The sequence below is a fragment of the Macaca thibetana genome, chromosome 7, assembly GCF_024542745.1.
Source record: "Macaca thibetana thibetana isolate TM-01 chromosome 7, ASM2454274v1, whole genome shotgun sequence".
Lineage (NCBI taxonomy): Eukaryota > Metazoa > Chordata > Mammalia > Primates > Cercopithecidae > Macaca > Macaca thibetana.
Genome location: NC_065584.1, coordinates 161,872,692 through 161,888,418, shown reverse-complemented (window position 1 = coordinate 161,888,418; position 15,727 = coordinate 161,872,692). Strand labels below are relative to the sequence as shown.

Sequence of the window (15,727 nt, the reverse complement as noted above, 5' to 3'; positions counted from 1 at the left end):
ATGGGCCCCTAGAGCTTCAGGGGAGCCCCACTCCTATGCCCATGCCCTTCCCTGAAGGCAGGGAGAGACCCCTGCAGCCTCTAGAGGCCCTTTAGCCCCCTCTGCCAGCCTCAGCAGGTTCAGGACCTCGGAGCTGAGCCTGAGGCCTTCCGTGCCTAGGGGCTAGTTGGACTCCGCACCTGCAGGGGACGGCATGCGGGGCTCCTTATCCTTGCTTGGCCGTTAACCTGCACGTCTCCACTCGCAATCCTCTAACGTTGGTTTACTACTACAATGTTTACAGACAAGGAACCAAGGCTCAGAGAGTTGAGGGGTTCCCCAGGGCCACGCATGAGTGTAGTAGGATCAAAGCGGGCCATTGGGCTCTAAGGTCAGAGTGAGAGACAAAGATGGCGCCTGCCAAGTAAAGGCTTCTATGTTGGAGCCTGGGAAATTGCTCTACTCTGCCCAACACAGCCAGTGGACATGTTGCACAGAGCCACGTTGCGGAGAAACATGGCTCTAAGTAGAGTCAGATGCTCCCCCTACCCCAGGCCTGGGGAGCTGGGCTGTGTGAGGAGTCTGGTGCTCTCTGGGACCATTCATTATTTAACATTTTACTCTCAGCCTACACAGAGGTAGGACTCAAATCAAGACTGCCGGGTGCAGTGGCTCACACCTGTAATCCCAGCACTTTGGGAAACCGAGGCGGGTGGATTACTTGAGGTCAGGAGTTCGAGACCAGCCTGGCCAACACGATGAAACCCCATCTCTACTAAAAATACAAAAATTAGCTGGGTGTGGTGGCAGGTGCCCGTAATCCTACCTACTCGGGAGGCTGAGGCAGGAGAATTGCTTGAGCCCAGGAGATGGAGGTTGCAGTGAGCCGACACGGTGCCATTGCACTCCAGCCTGGACAAGAGAGCAGGACTCTGTCTCGAAAAACAAACAAAACAAAACAAAACAAAAAGACGGCTGGACCCTGAGTACAAGCTCCTTCCCTTGAGGACTGGGAGTTATCTGAGGCCTGGGATGAAATTTCTGCAGCCTGACACACAAGGCACGAGATGGGTGGATCACGAGGTCAGGAGATCGAGACCATCCTGGCTAACGCAGTGAAACCCCGTCTCTACTAAAAATCCAAAAAATTAGCCAGGCATGGTGGCGGGCACCTGTAGTCCCAGCTACTCGGGAGGCTGAGGCAGGAGAATGGCATGAACCCGGGAGGCAGAGCTTGCAGTGAGCTGAGACCGCGCCCCTGTACTCTAGCCTGGGCGGCAACTGCCCAGGCTGGAGTGCAGTGGCATGATTACAGCTCACTGCAACCTCGACCTCCTGGGCTCAAGTGATCCTCCCACTTCAGCCTCCCAAGTAGCTGGGACCACAGGTGTGCACCACCATGCCCCAGCTAATTTTTGTATTATTCATAGAGATTGGGTTTTGCCATGTTGCCTAGGCTAGTCTTGAACTCCTGGGCTCAAGCAATCCACCTGCCTCAGCCTTCCAGAGTGCTGGAATTACAGGCATTAGCCACTGCACAGGGCCAAAAGTCCTGATTTTTAAAGGCTCCTCAGGTCCAGGCAAGCTGAGGCTGGGACAGACATTAATTCCTTGCAGGGTCTTCTCTTGATCCACTGAGGAAGTTGGTGACCCAGCCTCCAGGCCTTCCCTCCAGACCCTCCTTGAAGAAGAGTGAGAGCTGGTGGGCCTTAAGGAAGTCGAGACGTCATAGATGGACTTTCTTGGGGGAGCTGGAAGGCAGAGCAATCGCAGGGAGGAGCCCACAACCCAGGGGCCCTCTAAAGCAAGTGTCTCCCTATGTGTGCCTACGGTGGGAATATGATGAGGAGTCTGTCATGGACTCGTGGCCAGTCCAGGTTGGGCAAACTTAGGAGGGTCCAGACCTCAGTCTCCTCACCTATAAAATGGGAACAACAAAAGCAGCTCTACTCAGGCCCCCGAAGAGCCAAAACAATCTTGAAAAAGAAGAATAAGGTTGGAGGACTCACACTTCTTGATTTCAAAGCTTACTACAAAGCTACAGTAATTGAAGTAGTGTGGTACTGTCACAAGGACAGACATATAACCAATAGAATGGAAATAGTGAGCTCAGAAATGAACCCTAACATATATGGTCAATTGATTTTTGACAGGGGTGCCAAGACCATTCAATGAGAAAAGGACAGACTTCAACAAATGGCGTTGGGAAAACTGGATATCCACATGCAAAAGAATGAAGCTGGACCCTTACTTTATACCATATGCAAAAATGAACTCAAGATGAATTGAACACCTAAATGTAAGACCTAAAGTTACAAAATTTTAAAAGGAAAACATAGGGAAAAACTTCATGATATTTAACTTGGCAATTATTTCTCAGATATGATATTAAAATCATAGGCAACAAAACAAAGAGTAGACACATTGCATTCATCAAAATGAAAAACTTTTGTGCATCAAAAGACAATATCAAAAGAGTGAAAAGACACTCCGGAGTGGGAGAAAATATTTACAAATCATATCTCTGATAAAGGATGAGTATCCAGAATATATAAAGAACTCCTACAGCTCAACAATAAAAAGACAACCAATTCAAAAGTGGGCAAAAGTCTTAAATAGACTTTCTCCAAAGGAGGTATACAAATGCCCAATGAACACACGAAAAGATGCTCAACATCATTAATTATTAGAGAAATGTAAATCAAAACTGCGATGAGATACCACTTCATGCCTCCTAAGGTGGCTATGATTAAAAAAAAAATAGAAATTAACAAGAGTTGGCAAAGATATGAAGCAATTGGATCCCTTTTGCATTGTCGATGGGAATGTAAAACTGTTTGGCAGTTATTCAAAAAGTTAAATAAAGGATTACCATACGATCCAGCAATTCCACTCCTAGGTATATATATAAAAGAATTGAAAGCAGGGTTTCAACAGGTACTTGTACACAGATGTTCATGGCAGTGTTATTCACAATAGCTCAAAGAAACAGCCCAGTGGCCATCGATGGATCAATGGATGTACAAAATAAAGTATATGTGTAGAATGGAATAGTATTTTGTTATAAAGAGGAAGAAAATTCTGACACATGATATGACATGGATGAGCCTTGAAGACATTATGCTAACTGAAATAAGCCAGACACAAAAGGACAAATATTATCTGATTGTACTTATAGGAGATGACTAGAATAGGCAAATCCATAGAGCTAGAAAGTAGAATCGAGGTAGAACAAGGTATGAGGTGAAGGAGTGGGGAGTTATTGTTTGATGGGTACAATTTCTGTTCAGGATGATGAAGCAGTTCAGGAAATAGTGAATGTTCTTAATGCCTCTGAATCAATACTTAAAAATGGTTAAAATGGTCAATTTTATGTTACATATAATTACCACCACTCCCAAAACTTTTAACCTCTGCTCACTCAGGTGAGTCAAATGAGGTCATGAAAATGGTACAAACCAGATGTATGCCCATTGTCAGCAACGGTAATTTTTGTTTTGTTTTGTTTGATATTGAGCTCTTATTCCCCAGGCTGGAGTGCAGTGGCACAATCTTGGCTCACTGCAACCTCTGCCTCCCAGATTCAAGCAATTCTCCTGCCTCTGCCTCTCGAGTAGCTGGGATTACAGGCACGCACCACCACACCTGGCTACATTTTTTGTATTTTTAGTAGAGACAGTTTCACCATGTTGGCCAGGCTGGTCTTGAACTCCTGACCTCAGGTGATCCTCCCACCTTGGCCTTCCAAAGTGCTGGGATTATAGGCATGAGCCACCACGCTCGGCCAGCAATGGTAACTAATTACCACAATTATCTATGTTGACGCCTGTCAACCTAAAGTTCTACATGGAGGCACTGGGGAACTTTGAAAAATACTGATGTCCAGGTCCTGCTCCCAGAAATCGGGATGTAATTGACCTGGGTGTGGCCTAGGCATTGGGATTTTTTAGAATGACAGTCCTACAGTCTGGCTCTCTGCTTCATTTCTTTTCTTTCTTTGTTTTTTCTTTTTTGAGACAGTCTTGCTCTTTTGCCCGGGCTGGAGTGCAGTGGTGCGATCATGCAGTCACTACAGTTTCCAACTCCTGGCCTCAAGTGACCCTTCCACTCCAGCTTCCCAAATACCTGAGACTACAGGTGTGCACCACCAGGTACAGCTAATTTTTGTACCTTTTTTTTCTTTCTTTTTTTTTTTTTAGAGAAGTGGTTTCACCATGTTGCCCAGATTGGTCTTGAACTCCTGGGTTCAAGTGGTCTTCCCGCCTCAGCCTCCCAAAGTGCTGGGATTACAGGCATGAGTCACCCCGCCTGGCCGCTGTTCTATTTCTGACCTTATCTCCAACTACTCTCAACCTTGGTCACTCTCTCTAGCCATGCAGGCATGCTCTTGCCTCAGCCCATCACCCCCTCACTTCCTCCCCAGTGTGACTGTTTCCCGTTCCTGTTTCCACAGCTGGGAAGCCCTGAGTTCCATCTGACCACCGCATCCCCACACTGGTTGCTGGTCTCCAGGGTTCCAGCTGGCACTTCCTGTTGCCCAATGGTGGGTGGCCTGTCAACACAAGTGGGAGGAGCTGTCACTCTCCTGCCTGCTCCATCACCCATTGCTCAGTGTGCCAGGCCTCAGAAAACCACCACACCCTCCCATTAACTGCAAAGGGCTCTCTGACCCAGACCTGGGAAGGTGGCATCCAGGCCTAGCCCAGTCCGAAATTCCATCCTTGTGGCATCTCCCAGGCCCACATCCCTTCCATGAGGCTCAGTTTCCTCTCTGTAAAACAGTAATAAGAATACTGACCTCACAGGACTATTGCTGGAATTCAGTGAGATAACATAGATCATCTTGTTATTTGAAACCAAAGGAATGATTCTCTAATGGTGGAGTATAACATGCAATGCTGAACATCAGTGGAGGAGGCATTCTGGAAACAGCAAGATCTATGTATAAGGCTCACCCTATAGGTGCATATCCAATTATAAATCTGGGTCCCCTGGGACCTGTTCCTGGTCTGCTACCCCACTATGGTGAGCAGGAGGAGGTGGTCCCTTAGCACTGCCCTGAGCTGCAGGAGGAGGTGGTCCCTTAGCGCTGCCCTGAGCCGCAGGAGGAGGTGGTCCCTTAGTACTGCCCTGAGCCACCCCATCCTCAAAGCCCTTATCTTAAGTGATGATGACCCTGACATCCTACAGATGAGGAAACTGAGGTTCAGAAAGGGAAAATGATTCTCCAAGGCCATCCAGCAAGTGTGGGTGAGGGCTGGGTGAGGCTTCAAAGAAGCCCGCTTCCTTCTTCTTTTTTTTGAGACGGAGTTTCGTTCTTGTTGCTCAGGCTAGAGTGCAATTGTGAAACCTCAGCTCACTACAACCTCCACCTCCTGGGTTCAAGCAATTCTCCTGCCTCAGCCTCCTGAGTAGCTGGGGTTACAGGCACGAGCCACCATGCCCCACTAATTTTTTGTATTTTTAGTAGAGACAGGGTTTCACCATGCTGGCCAGGCTGGTCTCGAACGCCTGACCTCAGGTGATCCACTCCCCTCGGCCTCTCAAGAAGCCATTTCCTTCTAAGCCTGGAGGATGGGTCATTACTGAGTCTGTGAGGGAGGAACCTTCCAGAGCCAACCCAAATGGGAGTCCCGGTGTGGGCGGCCCAGGGCCCAGGGCATCATTCTCTCTAGCTGGAAGCAGAGGCAGTCTTGGTTTCCACCCAAAGTTCCCTCCATTGTGTGGTTTGCAGCGTCAGCCAGGCTCTGGGTGAGGAGGAAGGGCATCCCACTCACAGCCTGCAGCCTCTGTTTTCTTTTGCACGAGAGGAAACAGCCACCACCAGAGAGGGTGTAGAAAGGCAGAAGAAAGTATCCCTGCCACCACTTAGGGCAGAGACCTTTCATAATCCAGCTCGTGCCTTCCCTTCCTACCAGTCACCTTGCACAATGCTCTGGGCCAGAAAACTGTCTTCCAAACCCCCTTCCACACCTTTGCCCATGCCGTGCCTCCCACCTTGAGTGCCGTTTGTCCTCCTGACATCTCAAATCCTCACCCACCCTCCAAAGCCCAAAGAAAGGCCCTCCTTCTCCATCCCAGGGGCTGCCCTAGCTCTGTGTAGATGCCAGGAGCAGCCAGGAAAAGCACGTGGGTTCCTGGGGACTGGAGCACAAAGCAGGTCATCAAGAAGCAGATCTTGTTTTTTATCAAGAATAAAATTGAATTAAGAACACCAAATCGACCCAGAACCCTGCAGCTAGCAAATCCTGGCAGTGACCATCTGCAGGCATCGCAAAAGCAGAGCAAGCAAGACCACAAACTTCTGCAATCTTCTAACACCTGAGCAGCCAGACATGTCCTGTGGAACTGGCACAGATGAACCAAGTTCTTGGTCACCAGAGGCCCATGTACCACAAAGTATGCACAGTGTGTGGAAAGGGCGTGCTAGCAAACCACAAATTTGGCGTAGAAACACCAATTCAGTCTTGAAAGCAGGAATTACTTAGTTTTCTTTTTAAATATTTTCTTTTTAATGACACAGGTACTCTGTATTGACTTGCAGAAAATCAGATGGGGGATGGAGAGAATCCTACTTCCAAATCCATAGACACCAATGTTAATATGTAGGGAGCCATCCTTTCATCCTACACAAATTAAAATAGAAGCAAGAACAAACTCTCTAGAATTCAGGGGCAGAGGGCAATAGAGTTTGACAGACCTGGGTGGGAGTCCCTGCTCTACCCTGCACAGGTGACCCTGGTCTGGTCCTAATCCTGCCGTGCCTTAGGTCCCATCACAGAGTCAGGAAGACACTGACGATGGGTTTGGGAGCATGTGGACTGAATGGCACCATGCCTGGCACAGAACAGGCACTCAGCAAACAGGCAGCATTGCTGCTTCTCAGGGGATGATGTAAGTAGCTGGGATTCAGGGAAAAATTCTTCATGGGACTTGAAATAAATGTCATCTTTTTCATTTTTAATTGTTTGATTTAATTTTGAATAATTAATACATTCATATGGTTCAAAAATCAAACAGTATAAAAACATCAATCCTGAAAACATTCACAGACGCTCAGCCTCATCCCTCATCCATCTCTTTTCTCTCATTTTCACAACAGGCAACCACTTTAATGAGCTCCCTGTGCATCCGTCCACAGATTTTTGTTGTCAATACAACAAGCCTGTGCCAGTATAAATGCTTATTTCCCCACTTTTCACAATGGGTTGCTGACCAGACACACTGCTAGATACTCTCTGCTTTTTACAGGGAACATCAGGTCTTAAAGAGCTTTCCCAATCAGGAAAGGGAGAGCCTCCGTCCTCACTCCTTCTGACAGATGCAGCCAGGCAGGTGCTGAGAAGGTACTTGGTGGCAGCAAAGGCAGGATGTCCAGGGCCTTCAAAGCCACAGCAGTTTGCTGGGCTGCAAGGCCTTCCACAAAGTCAGAGCAGGCTCTAGTTTCCAGCAGGGCCCCACCCACAGGCCCTGATCCTTCCAGGCCATTCTGGGGTCCCTCCTTTCTGTGTGAAAAAGCTCCTGCCCAACCAGAGGACTATGGGGGATCCCAAAGTGGCTGCTAGTGCCCATGGCTAAAGAACTGCCCCCACTCTTTCACCCAGAAATGCCTCCTCCCCTGGAAAAGAGCCATTAGCCTCCTCTGCCCAAAGAAATTATCCCCAAGTGAAAAACCTTTAGAGTCAAAGATCTACCCATGGTGTTACTGTCCAGAATAATAAATAATTGTCAGTAACCTAAATGTTCAACCATGGGGGATTGGGCAAAAAAATCACAGCATAGTCACCAAATTCACAAGCTAGAGCATTGTGCAGCCATGAACATCGGTGTGGCCGAAAATGAGGAACCCATGTCCACACCCATAAGTGTTCCTGATGGAGTGAGTTACGCTAAAAAAAAGGAGAGGGTGGCAAACTGTGAACACTAGCGCTACTGAACCATACACCAAAAAAATGGGTAAGCTGGTACATTTTATGTTATGTGTATTTCACTACAATTTAAAATAAAATTTAGAATACTAGAAAAAAAGGAGGGAGGGCCGTGCATGGTGGCTCACGCCTGTAATCCCAGCACTCTGGAAACCAAGGCAGGAGGATTGCTTGAGCCCAAGAGTTTGAGACCAGCCTAGGCAACATAGGGAGACCTCACCTCTGCAAAAATAAAAAATTTTTAAAAGAGAGGGAAAATACGAAATTGTGTACACAGTATGCTTGCACCTATGTAAGGCAATCTCACCCAAACACAGCAATATCTTAGCAGTTGTGTGATTAGACTAAAGGTGCTTTTTCTTTTCCTAGTTTTCTCCATTTCCCCACTTTCCTTTTAGGATTTTATATTAGTCGATTTTGTTTCTTTAGACAGTATATATATACACATACACACTTTAAATATATATATACACACACACATACACACTTTAAATTATACATATATACACACACACACACACACACATATCTTTAAATGCCCAGGACAGAACAGGTGCCCAGCAAATGTCAGGCTCTCCTAATGCCCCTGGGCCATGGTAGACAAGTCTGGGGGTAGAGACAGGCAGCTTTGTGACAGGTCAAAGTAGCGCCCCTCAGTCCCCTTCTCTGTAGTCTCATAAATGGGCATCTCAGCGTCTCAGAACTGGGGAGGGAAAAGGCACCAGTGGCTGAGTGCCACATAGGGAAGGGGCGGACCAGCCTGGCCAGTCCCACTGTGTGAAGCTGGTGAGTCACTGCCCCACCCAGCATCAATGCTGTCACCTGTTAAATGGGCTTGGGGAGGCTCAGCTCCTCCCAGTGTGGCACAGGGGTTTCCAGATGGAGCCAGAGCCCAACCTTAAAGGGGAGAGACGCCCACATGTCAAGGGGAAAGTTCACGCCTATTGTCCCCATACCCCCTTGGTGGTTCCCACCCAAAAGGTGGGTGACAGTCACTGTAGTGCATGTGGCCCAGCCTCCCCAGGTCCTTACTTTTCCTTTTAACTACCCTAAAAGGGATAGGATGTGGATCTCAATAGAATCTGATCCAGAACTAGATTTTCCCTCTTAAAACAATATCTAATGACATCTTTGCAAAGGCCATTAGATGGACATACATATTGTGAGGGATGGGGGTCCTGTGAGGGGATGGCACAGTTGAGATGCTGCTCCTCTCAGAGCACTCCTTGCCTGACCCAGTTATTCCTCCAGCCCTGGCACTGGACCATGGCTTCCTTCAGGTCAAGACAGTCTCATTCATCTGATTAGATGTTGCAGGGTGAAGAAGCTCAGGGGTCCAGGGTGGACCACCTAGTAGAGAGCCCTACTCACCAAATATTTGCAGAATATAACAAAAGTGAAATGAAGCGCTGGGCACTGTGGCTTACGCCTGTAATCCCAGCACTTTGGGAGGCCGAGGTGGGTGGATCATCTGAGGTCAGGAGTTCGAGACCAGCCAGGCCAACATGGTGAAACCCCACTTCTACTAAAAATACAAAAATTAACCGGATGTGGCGGCGCACGCCTGTAATCTCAGCTACTCGGGAGGCTGAGACAGGAGAATCGCTTGAACCCAGGAGGTGGAGGTTGCAGTGAGCTGAGATTGTGCCACTGCACTCCAGCCTGGGCGACAGAGTAAGATTCTGTCTCCAAAAAAAGTGAAATGAAGTAAAAAATGGGTTCAGGAAGGGAGATGGACCATGGAGACATTCACTGTCCATTCATTTATTCTATGAACACATCCTCAGCTGGTACCCCACTCATCAGCCCTGTGCAGAGGATACAGACAGACATTTCTTGCAATAGTTCAGCCGCCTACTGGGAGTGGAGCTGTGACAAACTGGGGGCAGGGGGAGGACCCTTCCTTCTCTGGGTTTCCCAGCTCCTTAGACTCAGTGCTAGGCTAGACAACATGAGGTCTAACGCCCTCTCCGCTCGGACAGCTGGGATTTGCAGACTCAACCTTGTCTCACTGACAGGTCCCACTCTGAGGCTCATTTACAAACTTCCTGCCAAGGGATGATGCTCTTTATCATCTGCATGTATCACAGAAATCACATTATCCCTTCCCTCCCCTGTGGCTGGTCTGCCCTGCCTCACTCCTACAGCAGCATGCATCTGAACACTCAGCTGCAGCTAAAATCAGGCTATAAATAAATACTGTGTGGTCACACTGATACAATTACAAAAACAGATCGACCGAGGGACAGGACTGTGTCTGCACCCACGCTGAGTGTCCCCACTACTTCTGTACCATTACAACTGCTTTTCAGACTGTTTCTGTCTCCTTCCTTACAATCAGGCTGCTAACTGCCCTGCCTGTGAAATGTCCTCTCATAGTCCAGGTCCACCAACATTTATCCATCACCAACTGTGTATCAGGTACTGTGCAGACTGCCACCAATTGCTACATCTATAGGCTAAAAGACCCCATGCCAAGTTCGTTAAAATTGTGGGTGAAATTAGAGTTCACAGGACCTGAGTAAAAGCTAGGGGACGTCTCCTAGGAGTGTAGTATATGAGCTTTAAGGAAAGCTCTTAGGGAAATCATCTTTGGCTCCTGAGAAACCACTTTTGCTTCCTCCCTTACTGTGAGCTAAAGCCAGACACAGCAGGGCTAGCTCCCCTCCTCCGCCCCGTGTTCTGTATGGGTGAGGTGATATGGGTGATAACTGAAGGGCTGTGATCTCAAACATGATCTTTCTAGTTTAGCCAAAGTAGGGTCCCTCCACTCTGTCAACTCTGTCACCCAGACCAGAGTGCAGTGGCGCAATCTCGGCTCACTGCAAACTCCGCCTCCTGGGTTCAAGCCATTCTCTTGCCTCAGCCTCCCAAGTAGCTGGGATTACAGGAGCATGCCACCACGCCTGGCTAATTTTTGTATTTTTAGTAGAGTCAGGGTTTCATCATGTTGGCCATGTTGGTCCTGAACTCCTGACTTCAAGTGATCCATCTGTCTTGGCCTCCCAGAGTGCTGAGATTACAGGCGTGAACCACTGCACCCGGCCTAAAAACCAGTCATTTCTAAACAGTGTGCTGGCAGGCTGAAGGGTTTAATGACAGTGCCTTGGGCTGGGGTGGGGGAAGGCCCAGACAAGGGCCAAGCTGGCTGGGCTGTTCCTAACATAACACCTGCGGTCAGAGTAGTGTGCCTTTTCTGTTTTACAGATTTGTCTACAAATGAAGCTTCAAAATATTGTTCTAGCCACCTTCTCTGATCTTCTTACCCCTCTGGGAGATAAGAGGATTTCCTCTTACCCCGAAGCCAAAAGATCCAGTGATATGAAAGATAGAGGGATCCTGCGACAACACAGGTGCTGGAGCCAGCCTGCCAGGGTTTAATCCCAGCAGTGTGACCTTGCGCAAGTCTCTTAATGTCTCTGTGCCTCAATTTCCTCATCTGAATAAGAGAGAGAACAGTAGCATCTGTTTGAAGGATTGAATGAGTGAATATGCATTCATCTTGGGAACAGCGCCTGGCACATCTTTTGTGCTCAGCAAATGTTAGTTGTTATGCACTGGGATGGGCTGAGCATCAGGAAGAGGTATTAGAATCCAGAGCCCTGGGGCAGGTGATGCCTTGATGCGTACAGTGACCTTTCGGGGCGTCGGCCCAGACTCAGTGTGAAAGGTTCCCACTGGCTACTTCTCTCCCCTTCCTGCTCTGGCCTTCCCTAGGGAAACTATATGCCCACCCCAGACCCAGGGAGCCAGCCACAGAGGAGAGCAGGCACTTGGAGGCCAGGAAGCCCAGAGGTGCGACAAGCTCAGAGTGTGGGCAGGATGCCGCTCAGGAAGCTCCACAGGCGCTGGCTGCTTGCTTCTGCTGCTGCTGCCACACCCTGATCCCTTATACGCCACCCCTACCTGTGCCCAGATCCTGCCATAGGGGCTGCTCCTTGCCCAGCTCTGCACTAGGCTCTGGGCCTGGACAGAGGTCTCGGTGATAAGATAGTCAAGGGGTCCTGGCCTGCCCTGGGCTAGAGTGGACTGGGTTTCCAGGCCCTACCCCTTCCCCCAACTTTGCATACCAAGGCAGGGCAGCAAGGTGGTGACTCACAACCCCCACCACCCAGGGCTCCAGCTGCCAGCCTGGGCCCTGAGCATCCTGGTGCCTGGTCCTCCGGATGGGCTGAGGCAGCTCTGCCTCCATTCGATTCTCTGGGCTGCGCCCACCCTGTCTTTGTAGAGATGGGGAAACTGAGGCCCAGAAAGGCACAAGGTGCCCTCCCCATGTGGGGTCCTTTGCCTACTGTGCAGTCAGTGCAGAGGAAGCAGAACATTCACACGCTGGCCACAGGCCCCAAGTGGAGCTGGCCGGAAGGGAAGGAAGGCCTGGCTCCGTGGCTCTCATCCTCCTGGCTGCAGCCCCAGGAAAGGGCCCAGGGAGGGCAGGGCAGTTGGCTGGGGCTCAGCCGGCTGAGCCGAGGGCCAGAGAGTCCTCTTCGGGGTTGGAGGCAGCACCCCAGGACAGCCATATTCCCCAGCTCCAACCAGAGAGGTCTCAGCTTTTCCCCAGAGCCCTGGGCACAGCTGGAGCTGAGGGGCAGAGGGGGAGTTGAAGGACAGCTGGAAAAATGCTGAGATGATCCGGGGGTCCAAGCTGGGCTGCAGGCTACGTGGCCCGGGCCAAGTCACTTTACCTCTGCCACTGGCTGGGCGCCCTTATTTCATGGGGGAAATGACTTGATTTAAGCCTGTGTTGAATTTAAGAAAGTAAGCAAGCAATTGCCCGCCTGGCTACCTCCTTGAAGGATCCCTAAGGTCTGCAAGGGACAAGGGGCTGGGTGAGGGAAAGAGAATTACCATTTGGAGTGAGGCAAGGGGCTGGGGTCTTTAGTGCACTGGATCCCCTTGCTGATCCAATGCTTTAGTTGGTGTGTTGATTTTTATTTATCCCCATTATATAGATGGAGAGACTGAGGTTCAGAGACAGAAATGACTTGCCCAGCCTATAAGTAACAGAGCCAAGACCTGAACCCAAGTTTGTCTAGTCTCTAAATCTGTGACCCCTCCTTTGCTGCCCCACACATCCTCCTCAAGCCCCCACCCATGTGTTACCCTCTGCTGAGGAGCTCCTGCTGTGGGGAGAGGTCTCCCAGAGGAGAATACAGCTGGGGCAGCAGAAAGGAGGACCCTCATTCATGGAGTCCACTTGCCTTCCAATCCAGAAGGGTGGGGGCCCGGGTCACCTCCATGACTATTAAGACCAAGAATCAACCACTATTTTATGAGAAAGCTCCCCTCTCAGAGCCGCATCCCATCACCTGCATGGAGATTTCAGCCTAGCTCTGCCCGCTCCACTTGTTCAGTGCCCCCAACCATCCTCACTCACCCAAAATGCATCTTTGAACTGCAGCTGGGGCATCATCCTCAGGCGTCTGCCGCGGCAAAGCTTGCTCTCCTGCCACAGGCTGGCCTGATGGAGGGCCAGGCGCCAGCAGCACCGTCCCAGTCCTGGCAGGGCTGGCCCAGGCCCCCCTTCCCGCCCGGCGCCGTCTGCAGCACTCAGAAGGCAGCCATGAGCCAGAGAGGAGCTGCCGAGGGGAGGAAAAGGCTCAACCTGTTTTGTTTGGGGCTAGAATCGGCAGCAAAATGAGGAAGGAGTGGAGCTCAGTGATGGGAGGGCGGGCCCTGGTGTCCAGCCCAGCCCCTCGCCGACCCTGCGGTGATGGAGGACACAGTCTGGGACCCAGAGCAGGGAACAGGGATGCCAGCCCTGTGTGGGAGGCAGTGGCCAGTGGAAGAGGCAGGCTGGAGTTCAGGCCAGGCAGGCAGGCAGCCCGAGGCCTGCGCAGGAAGGTTTGTGCAACCTCCCCCCGGGCGGGCGCGGGGCCCTCGCCCACAGGAAGTGGAGTTGCTGTGCTCCCCTGTGCAGCCCCGCCTGCCACCTGCCATCCTGCTCTTGCCTCTGCTTGCCCCTCCAGAGGCGCGGGCTCACTATTCCAGAGGTCATATGCTAAGGGAGCTTGAGGCCCACCGACAGTGTGGCCAGGAGGGGCCCAGGAACCCCAGGTGTGTCACTGGCCAGCCAGCCCAGCGCCCTTCCAGGCTGGGCCCAGAGATGCCAGACTCTCTACCCCGCACAAGCAAACCATTCTTGAGGGGCTTACCCAGGCCTAGGGCATCTGTCATGCATCAAAACCCGGCTGCTCCGGGACCCGAACCAGGTCCTGCCCTCAAGGGTCCCACAGTCTGGGGGCAGACACAGCTGTGCTCTGGGGGGCTGTGAGCACACAGAGGTGAGGTGAGCAGGCAGCAAGATGAGGGAGAACAGCCTGAGGCCCCGGCACTGCCCCCCACCCCCCACCACCGCCACCGCCTCAAGTCTCCTGATTAGACACTGTTTGGGGCAGAAAACCCCCCTCTGAAGATGGAGACTTCCGGCTCAGTGAATGGGAATAGACGGAGAGAGAAACAGTATTATCAAGGTACAGAGTAGGGTGTTTGGAAACCCAGCCTGAGGCCCAGTTTTTTTTCATTTTGACCCTACCCTTCAAGGGCTGAGGGACCTTAATAGACTCTCCAACTCGCTGAGCCTCAGCTTCCTCATCTGCCACACCCAGTCTTTGGAAAGGAGACGGTGTCAAGAATATTTCTGGAATTTCCAGTTTGGTGTGCAGGTGCTGGGGGCACTGTGTGGTACCACCTGAGGAAGAGCCCTGGACTAGAACCCCTACCCCAGCCCTGAGGAGCCAGGCCCTGCCCCCTCAGCAGAAGATGCAGCAGGAAGTCCTGAGCCCAGGGCAGGCTGGCAAAATGGGATGAGTCAGGGATTGTCCACAGATCACCACCCTCACTGATGTCTGCCTTACAGCTGACGGGGTGGTAAGTAGATGAGAGTTGCTGCAGATGAAATAGCTGAGCTCCCAAGTGCCCATTATGCATGCCCAGGGTTTAGAGAGAGGTGCACACCCAGGCTCTGAAATAGCCACCCAAGAGGAAACACTCTGGGGAGAATTGCAGAGCAATGGGACTGCCCCCAGAAGGCCCTCACCTCCAGAAACCTTGGACTTGAGCTAACCTTTAATCTGTAAGGCACCCTAGTCAGGTTTTTTGTTACTTGCAGCTGAAGATAACTAATAGTGTAAAAATCCCCTTGAACTTTGTAGGCCATAGAGTGAGGCAGGCTGCACCTCCCCTCCCAATGGCACCACCACCTCTGATAGCACTGGCTCAGCCTCCCTGAGCTCAGTTTCTCCATCCATCAGATGGGATGATGCCTCTAGGTCTGGAGCAGTGTAGAGACCCTCTCTTAACAGAAGTCTCCTGCCCTCTTATTGGCAGAAAATTTCACAGCTGGGCTCCCTGCCCTGCCTCTCTAGGTGTCCTTCCCATCACCTCCCAGAGGCTTCCGCTCCGGCCAGGCCTCTTCCCTCTCCCCAGAGGCACCTTTCCCACTCCCACCTGCTCTGTTCCCAGCCTCCCTTCTGGCAAGCTTTCCTTGATCTTCCTTACCTTGGCAAATCCTCCCACCCCTCAAAGCCAACCTCAAGGCTCCCACACATGAGGCCTTCGTTTCCCAATTGCACTTGTCCAGCCAGAGCAGCTCCGGATGGAGGGCCATGCTGGTGATGGGCTGGAGCAACTGGGGAAGGAAGTAATGGGAGGAACCCCTGGAGAGACTCTGCAGTTCTCTGCTAGAGAATCTTCCTCCTCCCCTCCCTTCCACCCTTACCTATTGCAGCTCCCCGGGCTGGGCGACCAGACAGCCAATTCGGCTTTGGAGTACTTACCCAGCACCGGGTACATCATTCCGCTTTTCACATGGACCGCCTCAC

The 15,727-nt window shown here is 50.9% G+C and overlaps 1 protein-coding gene across 3 annotated transcripts in view; it reads right to left on the bottom strand.

The window, feature by feature from the left end:
- PSTPIP1 (proline-serine-threonine phosphatase interacting protein 1) overlaps positions 1-13,793 on the bottom strand; it is a 42,234-nt gene extending 28,441 nt beyond the window's left edge. For 2 of the 3 annotated variants that reach the window (XM_050799877.1, XM_050799878.1), the window contains exon 1: positions 13,282-13,793. In XM_050799877.1, the coding sequence (XP_050655834.1) occupies positions 13,282-13,317 (36 nt within the window). In that variant the 5' untranslated portion in view covers positions 13,318-13,793. The remainder of the gene's footprint in view (positions 1-13,281) is intronic. The other variant, XM_050799879.1, reaches the window with a different exon arrangement.
- Positions 13,794-15,727: the final 1,934 nt, after the last annotated feature.